Below are 18010 nucleotides of genomic sequence, written 5' to 3' on the forward strand. Positions count from 1 at the left end.
CCTTTCTCACTTCAACTATATCAATATCACAGACATGGTTTTTCTCCGCTTTAAAGCGGAATTCCGCTTTCCGGATTTCTCATTTCCGCTCTAAATTTTAAAATCCGCTTTTGTTAGTATTCCGGAATTTTCCGTCATTGATGCGGGTTTCACTTCTGGTAAAATGCTTCCTCAAGTTATATATGTCTTCTGATTGTTCATTGGTTGAATCGTCGTCTCGCTATTCGGTTTCTCCAATCAACAGTTTGTTTAAGTAACTGATCTCGTTTTAAAACAATGTCTGCACACGTTGTGCAGCGAGGTGGCGATGTAAAAACTATCGATAAGGGCCTACGTAATGTATGGAAATGGGAATGGCTGGAGAAGGTAGTCAATAGCGAGCAGATTTCAAAGCATATACGCAAACTAAATGTGAAAGGCGTTGCGTTGTGTCAACTCTGCAACAAACAAATAAACTATGCGGGGAGGGGTTGGAAGAGTTTGGAGCAGCATCTAGTTAAGAAGCTACATCGTGATAACGCCAGAATTCAAGAGTCCAACTACAGATTGTCAAGTATGTTTTTTCAATAGAATATCGTTTAATTTTGAAATGGTGTACCGTGTTAAATACTTTTTTTAATCTCAAAAATACGATATTTTGATTATCATAAATGCAGAAATAACGTTTATTTTTATTTATCATAGTATTTCTTGCGTACTCAAAATATTCAAATTATTTTAGGTGCATTTGGTGGTCCAAAATCTTCACCTCAACTTCCATATGGGTTGAACCCAATGTACAAAACTGTGGTTGCTGAGGATAAGGTTACTGCTCCAATAACACCCATAAATGATCGAATTGCTAATGCTAAAGCAATGGTGATAGGATTTGCAGCAGAACATTCCTTGTCATTCTCTCTAGTACCAAATATAATTGAACTCGCCAAAGCACTGGCTAACGATGGGATAACTTTGGATTCATTATCAATGACTCGCACAACAGCCTCCTACTTAACAAGATACGGAGTGGGAAAAACATTCGAACATTATGTTGTAGAGATGATGAAGCATACAAAATTTTCTTTGAACATGGATGAAAGTACAAGCAACAACTTTCAGAGAGTATTGACAATTCTTGTTAGCTTTTACTGTCCTGTTATGAAGCAAGTCAAAGTCTGTCATTTTGGATCTCTCTCTTGTGTAAAATTTGACAGTGCAACTCTGTTTGGAGAAGTTGTTCATCTGATGGAGAGAAATGAAATTCCATGGAACAATATGATGTCAATTTTGATGGATTCATGCAACGTGATGAGAGGTTCAAAGTCAGGACTAGAAACTCGAATACATAGGGAAAAAGCACCACATCTTCTTGATATAGATGGCGATGTATGTCATCATGTGCATAATGCTGCGAAGGCATTTTGTAAACCATTCAACAATTTTATCGAGTAGTTGTACATTGACCTTTTCAATGAGTTTAAATGGTCAGCTGATTTAAGAGAACTGTTGCAGGAAATATGTGTGATATGTAATGTGAAGTACAGCATGCCACAAAGATATATCAGTCATAGATGGCTTTCTGTTTATGATGTAACGTTGGATGCTTTGAGACTTTTGGACTGTCTTACTCTGTTTTATTTCCCGTGGATTTCTGATTCATTATCAGAGAGGGCCAAGTATCTACCAGTAACTGCAGAGATAATTCAACGACTTAATGTATCAGAGTCCTCAAGAAACAGACTGCATGAAATCAGAAGGGTAACTACATGATTACACCCTTCTTTGTTATTCTTGTTCCTGTTATTGACTTATTATTAACATGCACTTGAATTGTTAATTTGATTATCTAACAATTATGATTTGTTAGTTTTATTGCATGACTGTTATAATAACTTCTTTCTGAAATTGTTAACTTTATTGCATGACTGTTATAATAACTTCTTTCTAAAATTGTTTTCACTTACAGTTTCTTGTTTCAACATGACTCAATTCAACTGACTAATGAAATAGGTATTTAGATTAAATCCATTGCAAATACAAGTAAGTAACAAATTTAAAAGTATTTTGATGTATTTTATTTTAAAGAATTGTTATCTTCATATCTAATCTCTATCGAAGATTTTATCTTTTATTATGTCTTTATTTGTTAACTTTGTATTCTACAGGAACTGTTGAAGAAAAAACTTACTAAAGATGGAAGAGACAGGAAGTTGAGAATAGTCGACAAACTATTTCATGAAAGGAAGCTTGCAAAAATGATAATGGGACTCTATTCATCAGTTTTCCCCCTACTGAAGAGTTTTGTGATACTTTTCGAGATGAAAGAACCACTAATTCACTTGTTACATGAGGAGCAGGTAATCCTGGGGATCACATATGAAAATCTGATAAATGTTTTAACAATGAATCACTGTTTTGCACTCTGAATGTCTGTAATAGTAATCCTACATATCACTGAGTGACACTCTTTGTGAATTTAACTACATGTAAGTGCCACACATGTATAAATTAAAATTTCAAAACCTTTATTACAGGTCAAACTTTTCAAGGAATTCTTGGTTTGTTACATTAAGCCTGATGTTGTTTTGGGGGCCACAACATCAACAAAGTTGAAAAAACTGGATATTTCAAGTCAAAGCAGTCAAATAAATCCAGAAAGTATGTTTCTTGGAGTGAAGGCACAGACAGTGGTCAGAAAATCAGCCAAAAAGGATTTTGTTGTGAAGGGCTTTCTGAAACAAGTAAATATATTTGGCATTCTGTGTACTATTTTGTCATGTTAGTTTTAGTTTTCCAACTAATTTTATTAAATTATTAATGTATTACACATTGCTTCTTTAGGTTAGTGAAGCCTACACCCTCTGTGGTAAAGTGTTGCAGGATAAGTTACCACTAAGCAACCCACTCCTTAAATCATTGGGGGCAATCCATCCAGAAGCTAGAGGCCATGCCCAGACTTTGTCATACATGCAGAAGCTACCTACATATGCAACTACTGTACTTGATGAAGCTGAGACACAGGAATATGACCAAGAAATCAGAAAGTTTCATATTGACAACTCACTTCCAGAGATGAAAGGAACCAGGATAGATCACTGGTGGGGAAAAGATGAAGTTACCAAGAGCTATCCAAATCTGTCCAAATTGGTACAAGCTATACTTAGCTGTTTTCATGGTCCTCAAGTGGAATCATCTTTCAACATCATGAATGATGTCATAGACAACAAGTCAGGGAGATTGAATCTTGAGACCTACAGTGTCATACAAACTATTAAATACAGACTGAGTGCAGATGAAAAAACAGCCATTCAATTTTTTCAGAAGAAGGATTACATGCATGAAAGTGTGGACAAAATACTCTTCAAAAATATGAACAGTTCAAACAGAGAATACAAAGCTGATCTAGAGAAGAAAAGGGATGAAAAGCTCTTAAAAAAGAGAGAATTAGACATTCGTGCTAAAAACACAAATTCAAAGAGAAAGGCAAAAGAATTAATAGCAAATGCAGCTAAGAAAGCTAGACTGGGCCATTGTCAAAATCTTAAAAAATAAACAACTTCAGTGAATCTCATTGTAATTTTTTATGTAGTTTTCAGTAAACATTTTGATGTTGGTTTTAAACCTTCACAACTTTAATATGGGTCTCTGGAGGGCATTCCTGAGGGGCTTTCAAATGTTAAAATATCCATTTTCGGTCGGGGGCCTTCGGCCCCCTGCACCCTCAGATCAGGGGCGCTGCCCCTTGAAACCCCGCTGGGGGAGGACCCCCAGACCCCCCTTCAGCTTTTTTTCTTTTCTTAGGAATCATGTCTGAGCCGCAAAGAATCTCAACAAGAGCAATGCACAATGTACTTGAATTCGAGACACATTGGAATTTGCTAGACAATGATAAAGTTAAGAATACACTAGTATCATCAGGATGGAAACTACTTTATATGAATATGCAATTGTATATGCAACTTGTACCTGTTGACCATCCAGAAACACCAGACTGCACCCTTGGCATGGGAAACTGTTGCTTGTCCCAAGAGTGATGACCAAATGGCACAATCAGGCATGTCATATTTTGATCCTGTACTTGGTCTAGCCACAGCTCTGATGCAACGCTCATCTTATCCTCTATGCTTAAACCCAGCTGTGTTTAGAGATGGAGGGATCTCAATCACTCGAAATAAAAACAGCATTCAGTTAATCTGCAATATTTCAATTCTTTTTAATAGATCAAATATATCAGGCACGTAAAATAGATTGGGAAGGGGGGTATTGGCAATTAATGAATTTTTTTTTATTGGATACAGCCCCCCCCCCCCCCCCCTCATTTAAAAAAAAACATTATTTATATAGAGTGGTGAACAAGAACCAAGAAATATGTAACTCTTGGAATTTAAGACTTGAATTCATGTAGTGGAGGTCCCCCCCCCCCCTATATCAATGGAAACTTTGGAGGGGGGGGTTGAAAGTTTAGTAATAAAGATTATTAAACTTCCTTTTCTATCCCCAATATGAAAGGCGATCTAGGCGCCTGTTATGGTGAAAAGCCGAGATTCTGCATGTCTTGCCTGTGAGAGTCTGTTTTTATTATCAAAGTATGACTCAACAGGCGGATGTGGGATAACATGATCCATGGGAGTTATCTACTATATCAAAGCAGCCGACACATGAAATTATTTTAATAAAAATCACTCACCTCCAAATATTTCAAAAGAAATAAGCAAGCGAAATTATAAATGTTTTGGAAGGTAGAAATATGATGATCTTAATAATGCATGGCTGCGGATCTATGAATTACCAGTTCCACCCAACTAGGTATTTTTTGAACAGATGAATATACCTGAACAATAAAAAGTCAGTTGATTTCATGAAACCACGTTACTGTGCATGCGGTACAATCATACCGACATATGACATGTAATTAGACAAATCTACAACCATCCGTAAATATTGATTGCCTAATATTCTAAAAATCGTAATGCGATTAATAGATAATTAGTTATATAATATCGATGGCACTAAATTTTTTCAACAGATGCCATAATACAATGGCTATCACAAAAAAATACTTCTCAAATTATTTCTTCGACTGCTCTGGTTGAAGTCAGCATCAGAAAGGAGGACGATCCCGATGTGATGCACATTTGTACTTATTCATTGGGGCCCCAATATCCCGCACCCGAATTAAATGCGAGTATTTCTCGTAAAATAAATGCATCTATTTTGTATGAAAAATAGATGCTCTTATTTATACAGGATTACACACATTTAGTTATACGAACTAGTTCACATTGATTGTGTTCCTGGTATTATATATATATATGTTGATTCAATTTCCTGGGATATATATATATATATATATATATGTTGATTCAATACGCCGGTTTTCGAGATACGTCCGAGTTATTTCCCTTTGGAGAACTCTCGTACATAGTAAGGCGCGAAAGAATTTGTTTACTCGCGGGAGTGGGACAGATATTCATCACAGTGTAAGTGAATGTACTCAGTAAGTTTCTCATACGCTGTTTGATAACCCGAATTCGACTGATACACAAACTAAGTAAGTGATAAGTATTTAGGGAGTAATTAAATACATAGAATTCTTATCCTATCACGTTATTTCGCTGGTCATAAGTACCATATCCAAGATATTTCTTGCAAATATGACATTGTTTGTATGTTTCTTCTTCGGTAAAACATTTCTTTCGATAGTATTTAATATTTCCCACATTTACATATTTAAAGAGAAGCCGCTTTTAATACATTTCATCGTCTTCCTCGTTGGCTGCATATCCACTCTGTCCCACTTAGGCATTCAAAGTTCCACTAAATGCATCTCTTATACAGAAGAGTTCGTATCTCGAAACTGGCGTATTTCCTGGGCTGCCTATTCTTTGTTTTTGTTTGGAGTTGGTCCATTTTGTTAACTTATTCAAACTTGTTGTTTACATGATCTTCCTCTCTAACTTTGTTCATTTCTTACTTCGTTTACATAGCTTATTTTCATTTATTTATTTATTTTTTTGTATTTGTTACTTATTATTATCTTTTATAAATTATGCATGGTTAAAATAGAATCTCTCTGGGTACGAGTTAGCTTTACTATTTGTCAACGTAATTGGGTTAACTCGTTCCACTTGAGATTAATTAAGTTTATTGTTTTTCTTTTCGGACATTTTGGATCAGCTCTTTGGACGAATAAGGCATGTCTTAATTCGCTCCACTTTTAACATTGATTGGCAAGCCTAAAGACCAAAAACATGTAGTCTGCGTTGTAAATACGTTTGTAGATTAGTGTAGTTGTAGTGCTAGATGTATTTATATGTAGTTTTTGTTATTATGCTCTGTTGATATTGACCACATTATGTAATTGTTTTCGTTTGTCCTGAAGAAGGGACGGGTCGTCCCGAAAATTTGACAATCTCGTTGTTCGTGTCGTTGGTCATTTTAGGGCTTTGTGTATATATATATATATATAGTTTGTAAAAAAAAAAAAGAATTCGGTATTTTATACAGTAAATACATCCAATAATAAAATTCAAGAAACACAAAACTCGAATAACAAATCACTGTTAGCGCTTTCGGTTTTAATGCCTCTTCAGCAATATTATTTAATTTTTATAATTGTCTGAAGAGGCATTATTGCCGAAAGCGCTAACAGTGAAATGTTATTCGAGTTTTGTGTTTCTTGAATTTTATTATTGGATATATATATATATATATATATATATATATATATATATATATACACCGAGGACATATATCATAAAACATGAAAATATCACAGTTAATTTACATATAGGTATGAACTACCTAAAACGAGACCATTAACACATGGGTTTTATTGAGAATCAAAATCATGTTTGAGATAGGTTGATTTGAAATATGTAGTTGTGCATTTTCTAATAAAATCTAATAATGAGTTCCATAGAATTGCTGTTGAAATGATAAATGATCAAAAATATTATGGTTCTTTTAACATAAATAAAATTATTAGCCTTTCTAATAAAAAAAAATCCTATCATTTTTTTTTTTGGCGTCATGCCATATTGTACAACAATGATAAAAATGAGGAAAACCTATGGTATTACAAATTTTGAGTAGTGCTTCCTGTGACATAAAAGTTTTCAATCTCCTTAAAACACAGTTTCTGACTAAGTTTTTTTTTTTTTATATACTTAAGGCATATGTGTGATAAGACCACGTAAGACATTCATCGATGTAAACACTTAAAAGTTTAAAATACTTAAAAGTTTGGCACATTTAACATTTTCTATAAGAATTTCACTCACATTTATACCAAGTTTTCTACATTTCGATAATTCCTGCGACGCTCCTATTAGAATACATGTTTTCTTTAAATTTATTGTCACTTTGTTCTTATGCATCCATTCCATAGAATTTAAAAGATCATACTTTAACTCTCTTTCTATCACATCTAAATATTTATCAGAAACATCTAGCATGGACAAACACCACCAAATGTTTTCCCATAGACTTCCATACAAATTCCAATCACTGTCAATTATTTATTAAGCCAATTTTCAAAAAATCAGTCACCATTCAGCAAAATTCATCATCTCCCCTTCAAAATTCCACCAAAAAATATATGGCTTGCCGTTGCGTTTTTCCTTCAAATTTTGGCCTGTTTATAACTAGTGTAGATCCGCACTGAATGAAATTGTCCATCCAAATATCACCTCTCCACTCAGATCTTCCCTTATAACTTCTGTATCTTTCTACATATTCTGTTATGTCACCTGTCATTTTTATCACTTATATTTCACTATTAAATTCCATCACAAAGATTTTCTGTTAATGACCAATCAGATCTCCTGTCAACTTTTCTTCTCCGTACAACTTTGGGTGTCCACAATGGCGGCGCCCTGTAGCTAGGCAATTCTGGTGTTTTTCCGCATGGTGTCCTCTACATAGATATTGCCCACAGAGTGTTTCATGTTGGGTAGTCATTTGCACACAGAATAAAAAACGAAGGACCCAATATAGAACCCTGAGGGAGTCCGATGGTAGCATCTTTTTCCTTTGAGATAGTCCCTTTCCATTTGACACATTATGATTTTTCATGTAGATAAGAATGACACCATAATTATCTAATAGTATTCGGAAGACCTCGTCTCGGGTTTTCTCGTTCTAAAAATAATTGGCTGCGACAGAAATACTCCAGCATCACAAATTCCGTTCGTTATAGTCAGAAATGAAAAGTGACGAGGTTAAAACGATGAAATTGAGCGATGTGAAGTAATTATTGCGCACCAAATAGCGATGCATTTAATCCACGAATCATCAGTAGATTTAGAATGACCGTTCTTTTCAGTTGGTATGTGCATTATTGTTTTTTCGATAGGATTTCTCAGCGAGGTGTAGATTTTTTCAACATGTTGCTGGCTGAGTTGCACACCTTGTTCATATATTATGATCGGTGATATGACATTTTTAAAAACGGTTTCTATGCGAGATTTGTGTATTCCATGTGAAATATATAAACTCTGAAGTTACATATTTTATCAAAAATACGTCCGAAATACCCAAGGAATTGAACATTTAAAAATACAAGAAGGGGGGTACCGGAAGTCCTGTCCACAAGCACCTGTGAGATAATACCACAACTACTGACATCCCATGGATCTACAGGTAACGCATTAATTTTTCAATGACATGTAGTTTAAGATTTAAATTTTGTTACACTGTCCCCATAAAACAGTGTACGTTTATGCCTATATGGATATACATAGGGCCTATATATTCTTGTACATAATCAAAATAAGTAAAATAACTTAAAAGTAACTGTGCATATATACAGAGCTTACTCCCAATAAAGAAATATTGTTCACAAAACTACATGTATGTCTATATATTAAATTATGTAAGACTTACTAGGTATATTGCTTACGATAATATTGTGATCTGATGTAAACAGAAAAGGAAGTCAAAAATTGCTGATATTGATTTTTTCCTCCATGTTTTTAAAGGAAGTCAGCAATTTTGACGATGTAGAGTACCTCCTTAAACTGAAGAAAATTTCATAAACAAAACTCAATGCTTTTGTTGTTGGATGCAGAATTTATTTACATTTTTTAAATATATATTTTCACTCATACTCTGTCTTACTCGTGAAATAAATACTATATCCAACAACAAAACATTGAATATCCTCCAATTCACCCTTCTAATGTCTCTTAAAAATCATCATCGTACAACTAACTTTAGACCAGAAAGTTTTTAAATAAAAAGCACCTTGGTTTGTAGTGATCTGCAATTGATATTATGCAGTTTCTCAGTCGTGCTTGATTTCTCAGTGTGCTCTGGCATACCATAGTCAACAGGATGAGACCCCTTAACACAGAATGCAATCAATATATGACTTGTAGAATACAAAGGAAAACACCACATGTGTAAGTACTCACCCTAAAGCTGAACACCTATGGACGTTTGAATCGCGTACTGATGTGAAGTGACACACAATATCACTTGCTCCTTTTCTTATTCTTGTCGTGCTTGTAGTGTTTTTAATATCAGTGAGCCATATTTCAAATCTGTTGTTGACTTGGAGAACCATTGCAGTGAGAATTATTTATATGCATTTCGTCCTGTGACTCGTATCATATTCAATGGAAATGAGATAGAGAGACGGAATCAAACCCGATGTTGTGAAGGTTCCCGGATACTTGTATATACGATAGGTATACTTTTGATTAATGTTTTTGTATTTTGAACAACTTTATTAATGATGGAGTCAATACAAAGATATCATGTACTAGACCTTTACAGATACAATTAAATTTTTATTTTTCAACTCATTTGACATAAACACAAACCTTCCATAAGTTAAAAAGTATGTTCAATGACGCAATAAATGAATGTAAAACTGATATGGGCTTGTAAGTTTTAAACTACCTAGTAACTTCTTACAATCAGAGGAAAGCATAACAGACGAAGCAAAGACCAGCAGCCACTCTACATTATTCCCCATAACGGTGACGCAAATGCTTGAGGCAAATTCTTCCGCCATTGGAAGTAATCCTTCCGCGACAGAGATAACAACGACACCAGCGCCCGTTAACATAACTTTGCTTCTGTCGGCGGCCATTACTGGAATTGCATTTCTCTTTGTGGTGGCACTTTTGTGTTGTATAATTGTTAAATGTAAGAGGTTAGTATACAGTTATAGACCTATCTAATATCAGTTTTCCCGTGCAGTGGTCATCACCACAATTGTGAGTTGCATAAAATGTGAATCTAAGCTCTGTACAAAACACTCTGATGTTTTGACAAAATAGATATTTTGAAATCTATTCATAGTTTTGTATAAACAGAAAATATAATGCACGAAACATTTTTCTTTGTTCAGGCAATCAAAAACAATTCGAAGAACACAGAATCCTCAATACTTTCTCGACAATTAAGTGCTATTTCATGTTAATTTAATATTTTAATGTAGTAAATACAAAGTTCCTAAGAGTGATCCATTCGACACGATTCAAAACGATTACAACCCTGTTGACAGCCATTATGAGAACACTGTGAATCACGACATTACCAATAGGAACCATTCGAATCGGGCACCTGTCGCAAACCCCGTGATTTTGGAATTACAAGGTACTCTACAACGTCCGACAGAATTCAATAATACAGCCCCTAAAGCACACGCTCTTGCATCATCATCCGATCAAGATATTTCAACAGACGAACCAGATTACGTTAATACAGAAGGATATCTTAATTTAAACAACCTTCAATCTCCACCTTGCAAGGGCGTCACAGCTAGATGCCATGATCCATCAACATTCTTACACAAGGTCCTACAAAGACGATATCAAAGTGACATTGTTGATAACGCCATACCTCATTTATATGTTGAGGTTATTAAGTGAATTCAGTTTCATAAAAAAAACTATATTAAAGTTCGTGGGTTTTCTTAAAATTTCTAATCTACTAACCATTTAAAATGCAATTAAACGTTCAGCGATTGTTGCAATCATGCAATTAGCAATGTTTTTCAAGGGGTAGCTGGAGAAATTGACTTCATATTTGCTCAAAGAATCTTTGAATTTAACCTTATTATTCACCCAATATTTTTACATTGCATGTAAAATTAACAAAAAAGGAACGTTGTGAAAATTAGGGACCGGGAAAACCCAGCCCCTTCTGATGCTACGTGCCTGGTTTTATGTTAAGATCATCAAAATCTTCATCAAACTGCAGAAGGAAAACATGGATTTTGCTTTGAATTTTATTCATTTGTACAAGAAACAATCTGTGATTTCACCTAAAGCTTCAAACTGATACAAATAAAACGATCCTATTATTAAAAGTTTTACGTGTTTGTAACGTTGTTTGCACTTGGATACGTCATCCTGTGTAACTGGTACATGTACTTCTTGATGGACTACGGATCACCTAGTTTTTATAAAATCGTATTTTTGGTCCATGTTTGCCCTTGAAAATTAGACTTGGTAAATAATATACATTGATTAGATATCTGTAGAGTTTTCTCGATACTCTTATATGAACAAGTGAAGATAACGCACACTGGTCTCCTGAAAGCTGAAGATAAGGAACAGTGAACAATCCAGGTTAAAGTAAGTCTTCAGACGCCCTTGCTTGTCGTAAAAGGCGATTGAATTGAGTGGTCCTTCGGATGAGACCTCAATACCGAGGCCCTCCCTCCCTGTTCAAAAGGTCGTAAGCCTAAATTTTGCAGCATTTCACCGGCAATAGTGACGTCTCATATGAGTGAAAAATTCACAACAAAAATACCTATAAAGAATACAAAATTAATAGTACGGCAAATACTGACCCTGGAAACACCAAAGATGGGGTCAGGTGCATAAATGGAGTAAGCACTCCCTGTTGACCGATTACAACCGCCGTGAGACCTTATCTTGATCAGGTAAACGGGATAATCCATAGTCAAAATCGGTATCTACAGAACGGCGTACTAATATGAAACACATCAGACAGTATTTGACGCAGTGCCAACTTGTAATAGCAAATTAGATCATTATACCGACCATATGTTTGCGAAGTGCTGACTTTACATGAAATCCCTGCACCAACAACTTATTTGCCAGTAGCATTGAATTCCATGTCCATATAAACCCACCGACGCCCATTTATATTTAATGCCATCCACCTGCAACCCACATAACATTTTCGAAAGGCAATTGTTTGAACAACGAAGCCAACAATTGAAGTCTCATTTATGCAAAAGGGTTTACAAGCCGCTATCTGTTACACATGCCATTAAAGAGGTTTAAAAAATTGACAGGTCTTCACTGTTGCAGTATAGGGAGAAAAACAAAGGCTGTAGACCACCTCTGGTCACCACTTACTACCCAACCTTGAATGACCTAATCAAAATCATCATAAACGATAACCTTCCTGAACTCTTGGATAATCCTAGATTGGCAGGATTGATGGATTATTGTTTAAAGTCCCTCTCGAGAATATTTCGCTGACATGCAGACGTCACCACTGCCGGTGAAGGACTGCAAAATTTAGGCCTATGCTCGGCGCTTAGGGCCATTGAGCAGGGAGGGATCTTTATCGTACCACACCTGCTGTGACACGGGACCTCGGTTTTTGCGGTCTCATCCGAAGGACCGCCCCATTTAGTCGCCTCTTACAAGCAAGGGGTACTGAGGACCTATTCTAACCCGGATCCCCACGGGATCACTTGGATTAAATAAATAAATAATACACCTATCTTTAAAGTAATTAAATTCCTTTATTTTCATCCAAAAATTTGAAATCCATTGGTACGTTAGTTGAATATATTTTCGTAACAAAAAACATATCACTTTGTGCTCCTAAAACAGTGACGTCACCTATTCATTTCGGTGACCATCGTTAATGTAGGTTTGCCAAAAGTTTGTAACTGTTAAAACGTATGTAAAACTTATACGGTACCGATTTTGATGCACCAGATGCGCATTTCGACAAATAATGTCTCTTCAGTGATGCTCAACCGAAATGTTTGAAATCCGAAATAACTATGAAGTTTTAGAGCTAAATATAGCCAAAAACAGCGTGCCAAAAAAAGTGGATCCAATATACGTCAATTAATAAAATAACATAGTGATACTTTTGGTATACTTTATATTAATTTGAAGGATTGCTTGAAAAAGTAATAAGTAAATGGACTTATATTTATATATGTTATATCAAACACAGAATGATTATGCATTTCAATACTGTAATTTCACTAATTATATACTTATTAATAATCAATCAATTATGAATTGCAAGATCAATATACAGAAAATAATTGTAAACAAACACTGTCTTCCATCTGACCCCTCAAGAAAACAAGGCATACAAGTCTTTGGAAAGCTGAGGCCATGTGATTTTGCTGGAACAAAATAATCCCAATGACTGCAGCGAGTGGTCCTAATTTTGTCGTCGACACCTTGCCAACTAACTGAATACGTATCTTCATCAGGAAGGGACACTTCATAAATAAACATGAGTCAAAAACATGATCTAACTTCAGTTATTTTTTAAATACAATTGTACTTTTTTCTATTTTTAATGTAACCATCATGTATTTTAATTAAAACACAAGCTGGTGGTCCGGGTTCTTAAAGATCTTTATTATTATATCCTAATCCTGGAGGATGATCTAAAAATATGTAAAATAATTAAGTACTCTCTCACTCCTATCATTCACACTTTTAGTTATATTAAAATAATAATTTCAAAATATTTATAAATTAATGTAATAAATAAATATTTACCAAAAGAGTAAATTCAAACTCTTATCGTAAACTCTGAAGAATAAAAACTGTTGTAAAACTTAGTTTCTTTGATCTGACGATATATATAAATAATATGGTCATTCATCTTCACAAGTCAAGGGTTATTGAGTGCGAGGTAACGAATCAATAACCCTTAACTTGTGAAGATGATGGTCATTCAGTCCGGGTAGGAGCGTTGCTGGCTTAGTTTTTTTTATTGGCGCGAATCTTGCTTATATAGCACCAAAACCAGTAAAACAACTCACAAGATACTCACAACCACACACAAACCATACTGACCTTTCACACTCCTCTCTCTACCAATAAGCGTTCATCCCGATGAATATGAATGAAATGAAACGACTTACGATGAAACGAATAACGTAATGAAATTTTATTATGTTAAATATGAATTATTTCATCCTGTGACATTAATTTCAGGAAAGATTTCTAAAAAATATATATATATATGTAAACATGAAAATTATGTCTTTTTCATGTTTTTTATTCATGGATAAAGAAAAACATGTGTCTAAAAGTCGGGAGAGGCAATTTCGCACCAGAAAGAGGCAAATATAATCAGAGTTCCTGGTAAGGAACACTACCTCGTGGTTCTGGTAAGAACCACACTACAAAGAATCCTGGTAAGGATTCACGTAACGAAAAGGCCTCGTCGTCTAACAGACAGTTAAACCTCTTGTACCAGATTTTTCGGAGCCGGTTAACTCCGACATTATTCCTGAGGTAAATTCTTCAGCGTTTTTATCTCGACGTGAAGTCGATGCGATGTTTGAAACGAGATTTTCAGCCTTTGAAAATAAAATGATCAATCTTCTGTCTGTCAATAACAAAAATACTTCGGCAAATAGTAACGCCGAATTTAACGAGCCCCCACTAAATGTATTGGCTGATGACGACGATACTTGCAGTTACTTGGACACTCCGTCTCCAGACAAACGCCGCTCTTGTCAGAGTGAGCATATTTGCACAAGTTCTATGAGGGTACCCCACGTACCTGACAATGTTAACGTAACAGTTGATGCACCTCTACATGGTAATGTTGCGGAAGAAGATGAGGAATTGGAATCAATTCCAAAATCTTGGGACAATATGATTCACAATGTACAAAATATTCTTGGCATTGAAGTTAAAGAGCCCCAAGAGACAGCAAGGGAATCCTTTTTATCTCAGTCTTTCTCTGGTCTGCCATCAAGTAAGAAACACAGTAATGGACCTAGTTTACCAGCAGATGGCATTATAGTTAATGCTTAGAAAGAAACAGAAAAACCATTGCCAAAAATTGTTTCCTTCAAAACTCGTCACATATATCAGTATAGGTGACCAGATGAAGACTTTGATAAGATAGGAAAAAGTCCAGATATAGACACATCAGTTAGTTCTTACATTAGTACAAATAAAGGGCTAAAAGTTATCATGGTCCCAGAGAGCTTTTCTCGTCTGAACGCAAGGCAAATGCAGCCTTGGCAACCATCGACCAAAGCTTAAGGTTTCAACAGAGAGCTGTGTCTCATGCATCTCTGATTCTATCAGACTACTCTAAATGATTAAAAGGAGAATGTGAAATTTCAGATGAAGTTTTGTCTGTTGGGAGGATTAGCTAACGCTATTGTAGATATTGGTGACTTGTCAGTCAGAGCTTCAGCACGCTGTGTTCTTGCCAGACGCAATATTCATATCGATACTATGAATATTCCAGATTCTGCAGCCAAAAGTGAGTTGTTAAAAGTGTCCTTGGAAGGGGATAAGTTGTTTGCTGGTCAAGTCCAGGAAATAACTCACAAATCACCAGAGATGATACGTGATGTGCGAGAAACATCTAAGGCTTATGGCATACAACGGGGAGGGGGGCAGAAACGACCATTTTCTGAGAAATCTAATGGTGGCAAGCCTTCAGATAAAAAATTTAAACGTTTGGACAAATCGTGTAGTTACAGTTCAAGTGGTAGAACTAGTACTTTAAGCAACTCTTACAGAAGCTCAGATACAAAGAAATCAGATGTTTATAGGCAATCTGGTTGGAGTAACCAATCAAAATCTACCTTTCAACCATCCAAGTTCCAAGAAAAGGAAAATATTAAATGCCCCCAGCCAGTCATGGATGCTTCCAAAACCAAGTATCAAAGTTGGAAGAAGACTCAAACATTTTGTTCAAAATTGGAAACAAATATCAAACGACAAATTCATTCTCATATCAGATTACAAAATAGAGTTTTTGAAGAAGCCACCTTCTTTTACAGGCACAAGGCACACAGAAATTCCGAAGGATCCAGAAAAACGGAAAGTGATTTTGGAGGAAATAAAATCCCTCCTAGGCAAAAATGCCATATAAATTGTAGATCCCAGGGACTCAAATGTGGGGGTTCTATTCAACAGTTTTCATTGTTCCAAAACAATGTGGGGGATTCCGAGCAATCCTAAATCTGAGGAAATTAAACAAATTTATCAGAAATCAGCATTTCAAAATGGAAACTTTAAGGTCGGTGATTCAGTCACTAAATATAGGGGACTGGACCTTTTCTATAGATCTTTCAGATGCTTATTTGCACGTTCCTATTCATTTAGAAAGCAGAAAATATCTCCTGTTTGCCGTAGAGAGAAAAGTGTATCAGTATCGAGCACTACCTTTCGGAATTTCTGTTGCCCCTCGCTTGTTCACAAAAATAGTGTCAATTCTGTTAGGCCACTTTCGCCAAAGAGGTTTACATCCTCATGCCTATTTAGACGACTGGCTTATCAAAAATCAAAATTATCTTCAATTAAGGGCAGAAAAATATTTCATTTTGGAACAAACTCTGACTTTGGGTTTTATCGTAAATCGGGAAAAGTCAAACTTACAGTTAACTCAAAAATTAGTTTTTCTAGGAGCCTTTATAGATTAAGAAAAAGGATTGATTTTTCCAAGTTCAGAACGTTGCCACACTTCTAATATTGTTGGGAATAATGAATTCCTGCATAGATCTGGTACCTTGGGCAAGATTACACATGAGGCCCATTCAACTGCATCTCCTGTTTCACTGGAAAATGATGGAGAAGAATATTTTTTCTAGAGATACCCCTAACAAATCATGTGAAGTCGCATTTAAACTGGTGGAAAAACCAGGACAATTTTTTTCAAAGGGTTACCTCTAAAAGACAAACCAATCTCTCAAACCTTGGTAACGGATGCCTCCATGACAGGTTGGGGAGCACATGTAGGTCAGAGGCAAGTGTCGGGTGTTTCGTCAAGGGATCTAACTCATCAGCATAGAAATTTCTTAGAAATGATGGCAGTTTTGCTGGCAGTAAAGCATTTCCAAGAAGTGCTGAAGCACCACAAAGTGTTGGTCAAGACAGACAACACCACTGTTATGACTTATATCAACAAGCAAGGGGGATACACTCTCCATCCCTTACATTCTGGCCTGGAACATGTTTCAGTGGGCGATAGACAACAATGTCATCAACATATAGCAGGAAAAGCCAATATTCTGGCAAATCTCCTGTCTCGAAGATCAAAAATACTTCCAGCAGAGTGGATGCTACACAAGGCAGTTACACAGACAATATTCTATATGTGGGACAGACCACAAGTAGACCTGTTTGCAACTCGATGGAATTGTCAAATTCAGACCTTTGTGTCTCCGTTCCCAGACGAATTAGCTCTGTCAGTGGATGCCCCAAGTCAGTTGGCAGGGAATAATAGGATATGCTCATCCTCCTGTAGTCCTAATCCCCAAAGTACTGCAGAAAATCCAGTCATCAAATTGCATTATAATACTGATAGCCCCTTTTTGGACAAGACAACCATGGTTTCCAGAGCTAGCTCAACTACTGATAGATTACCCAGTAAGGCTTCCAATCCTGCACAACTTGATAAGCCAGCGAGGAGGAAGGTTGCTACATCCAAACAGAAATGTTAAGCTGACAGCATGGAAATTATCCGCAAACAGTACATTAAGAAGGGGTTTTCTAGATCAGTGTCTAAAAGAGCAGCTTCTTGTAGACGAAACAGTACAAACAAAATATACAATAACAGACTCAGACTTTATTTTGAGTGGATCCAGGGAAAAGATATTGATCCCTTGAAGCATCTGAAGGATACAAATCTGCAATTGCTGCTGTTCATCCTGGTTGAGATGGATTAGGTGTTGGTCAAGCAGAAACTTTTAAAATCATATTTTATTGCTCGTCCTCCAAAAAGGAGACTTGTCCCAACATGGGATATAGATTTTGTTTTACAGGCATTATGTATACATCCATTTGAACCTTTAGGTCAGGGAGAT

The 18010-nt window shown here is 35.8% G+C and overlaps 2 protein-coding genes across 3 annotated transcripts; both read left to right on the top strand.

Annotated features, from left to right (window-relative positions):
* The first annotated feature begins 204 nt into the window (after positions 1–204).
* LOC130054628 (uncharacterized) lies at positions 205–3544 on the top strand. The gene is made up of 6 exons (XM_056165044.1): positions 205–553; positions 722–1737; positions 1946–2019; positions 2145–2336; positions 2514–2720; positions 2821–3544. Exons 4-6 carry the CDS (start codon positions 2235–2237, stop codon positions 3529–3531), a joined length of 1020 nt encoding a protein of 339 aa, XP_056021019.1. The 5' UTR covers positions 205–553; positions 722–1737; positions 1946–2019; positions 2145–2234; the 3' UTR covers positions 3532–3544.
* Positions 3545–9127: 5583 nt separating this feature from the next.
* On the top strand, positions 9128–11302 carry LOC130054635 (uncharacterized). Of its 2 annotated transcripts, none has more exons than XR_008802974.1 (3): positions 9128–9671; positions 9907–10141; positions 10340–11302. XR_008802974.1 is itself a non-coding variant. In XM_056165052.1 (3 exons), the coding sequence occupies exons 2-3, from the start codon at positions 9975–9977 to the stop codon at positions 10860–10862; spliced, it is 600 nt and encodes a 199-aa protein (XP_056021027.1). In that variant the 5' UTR covers positions 9162–9671; positions 9907–9974; the 3' UTR covers positions 10863–11302. The 2 variants fall into 2 exon arrangements, 1 of the variants encoding a protein (XP_056021027.1); XM_056165052.1 differs by having other exon boundaries at positions 9162–9671; positions 10430–11302.
* Positions 11303–18010: the final 6708 nt, after the last annotated feature.

Source organism: Ostrea edulis, chromosome 1, assembly GCF_947568905.1.
Source record: "Ostrea edulis chromosome 1, xbOstEdul1.1, whole genome shotgun sequence".
NCBI lineage: Eukaryota > Metazoa > Mollusca > Bivalvia > Ostreida > Ostreidae > Ostrea > Ostrea edulis.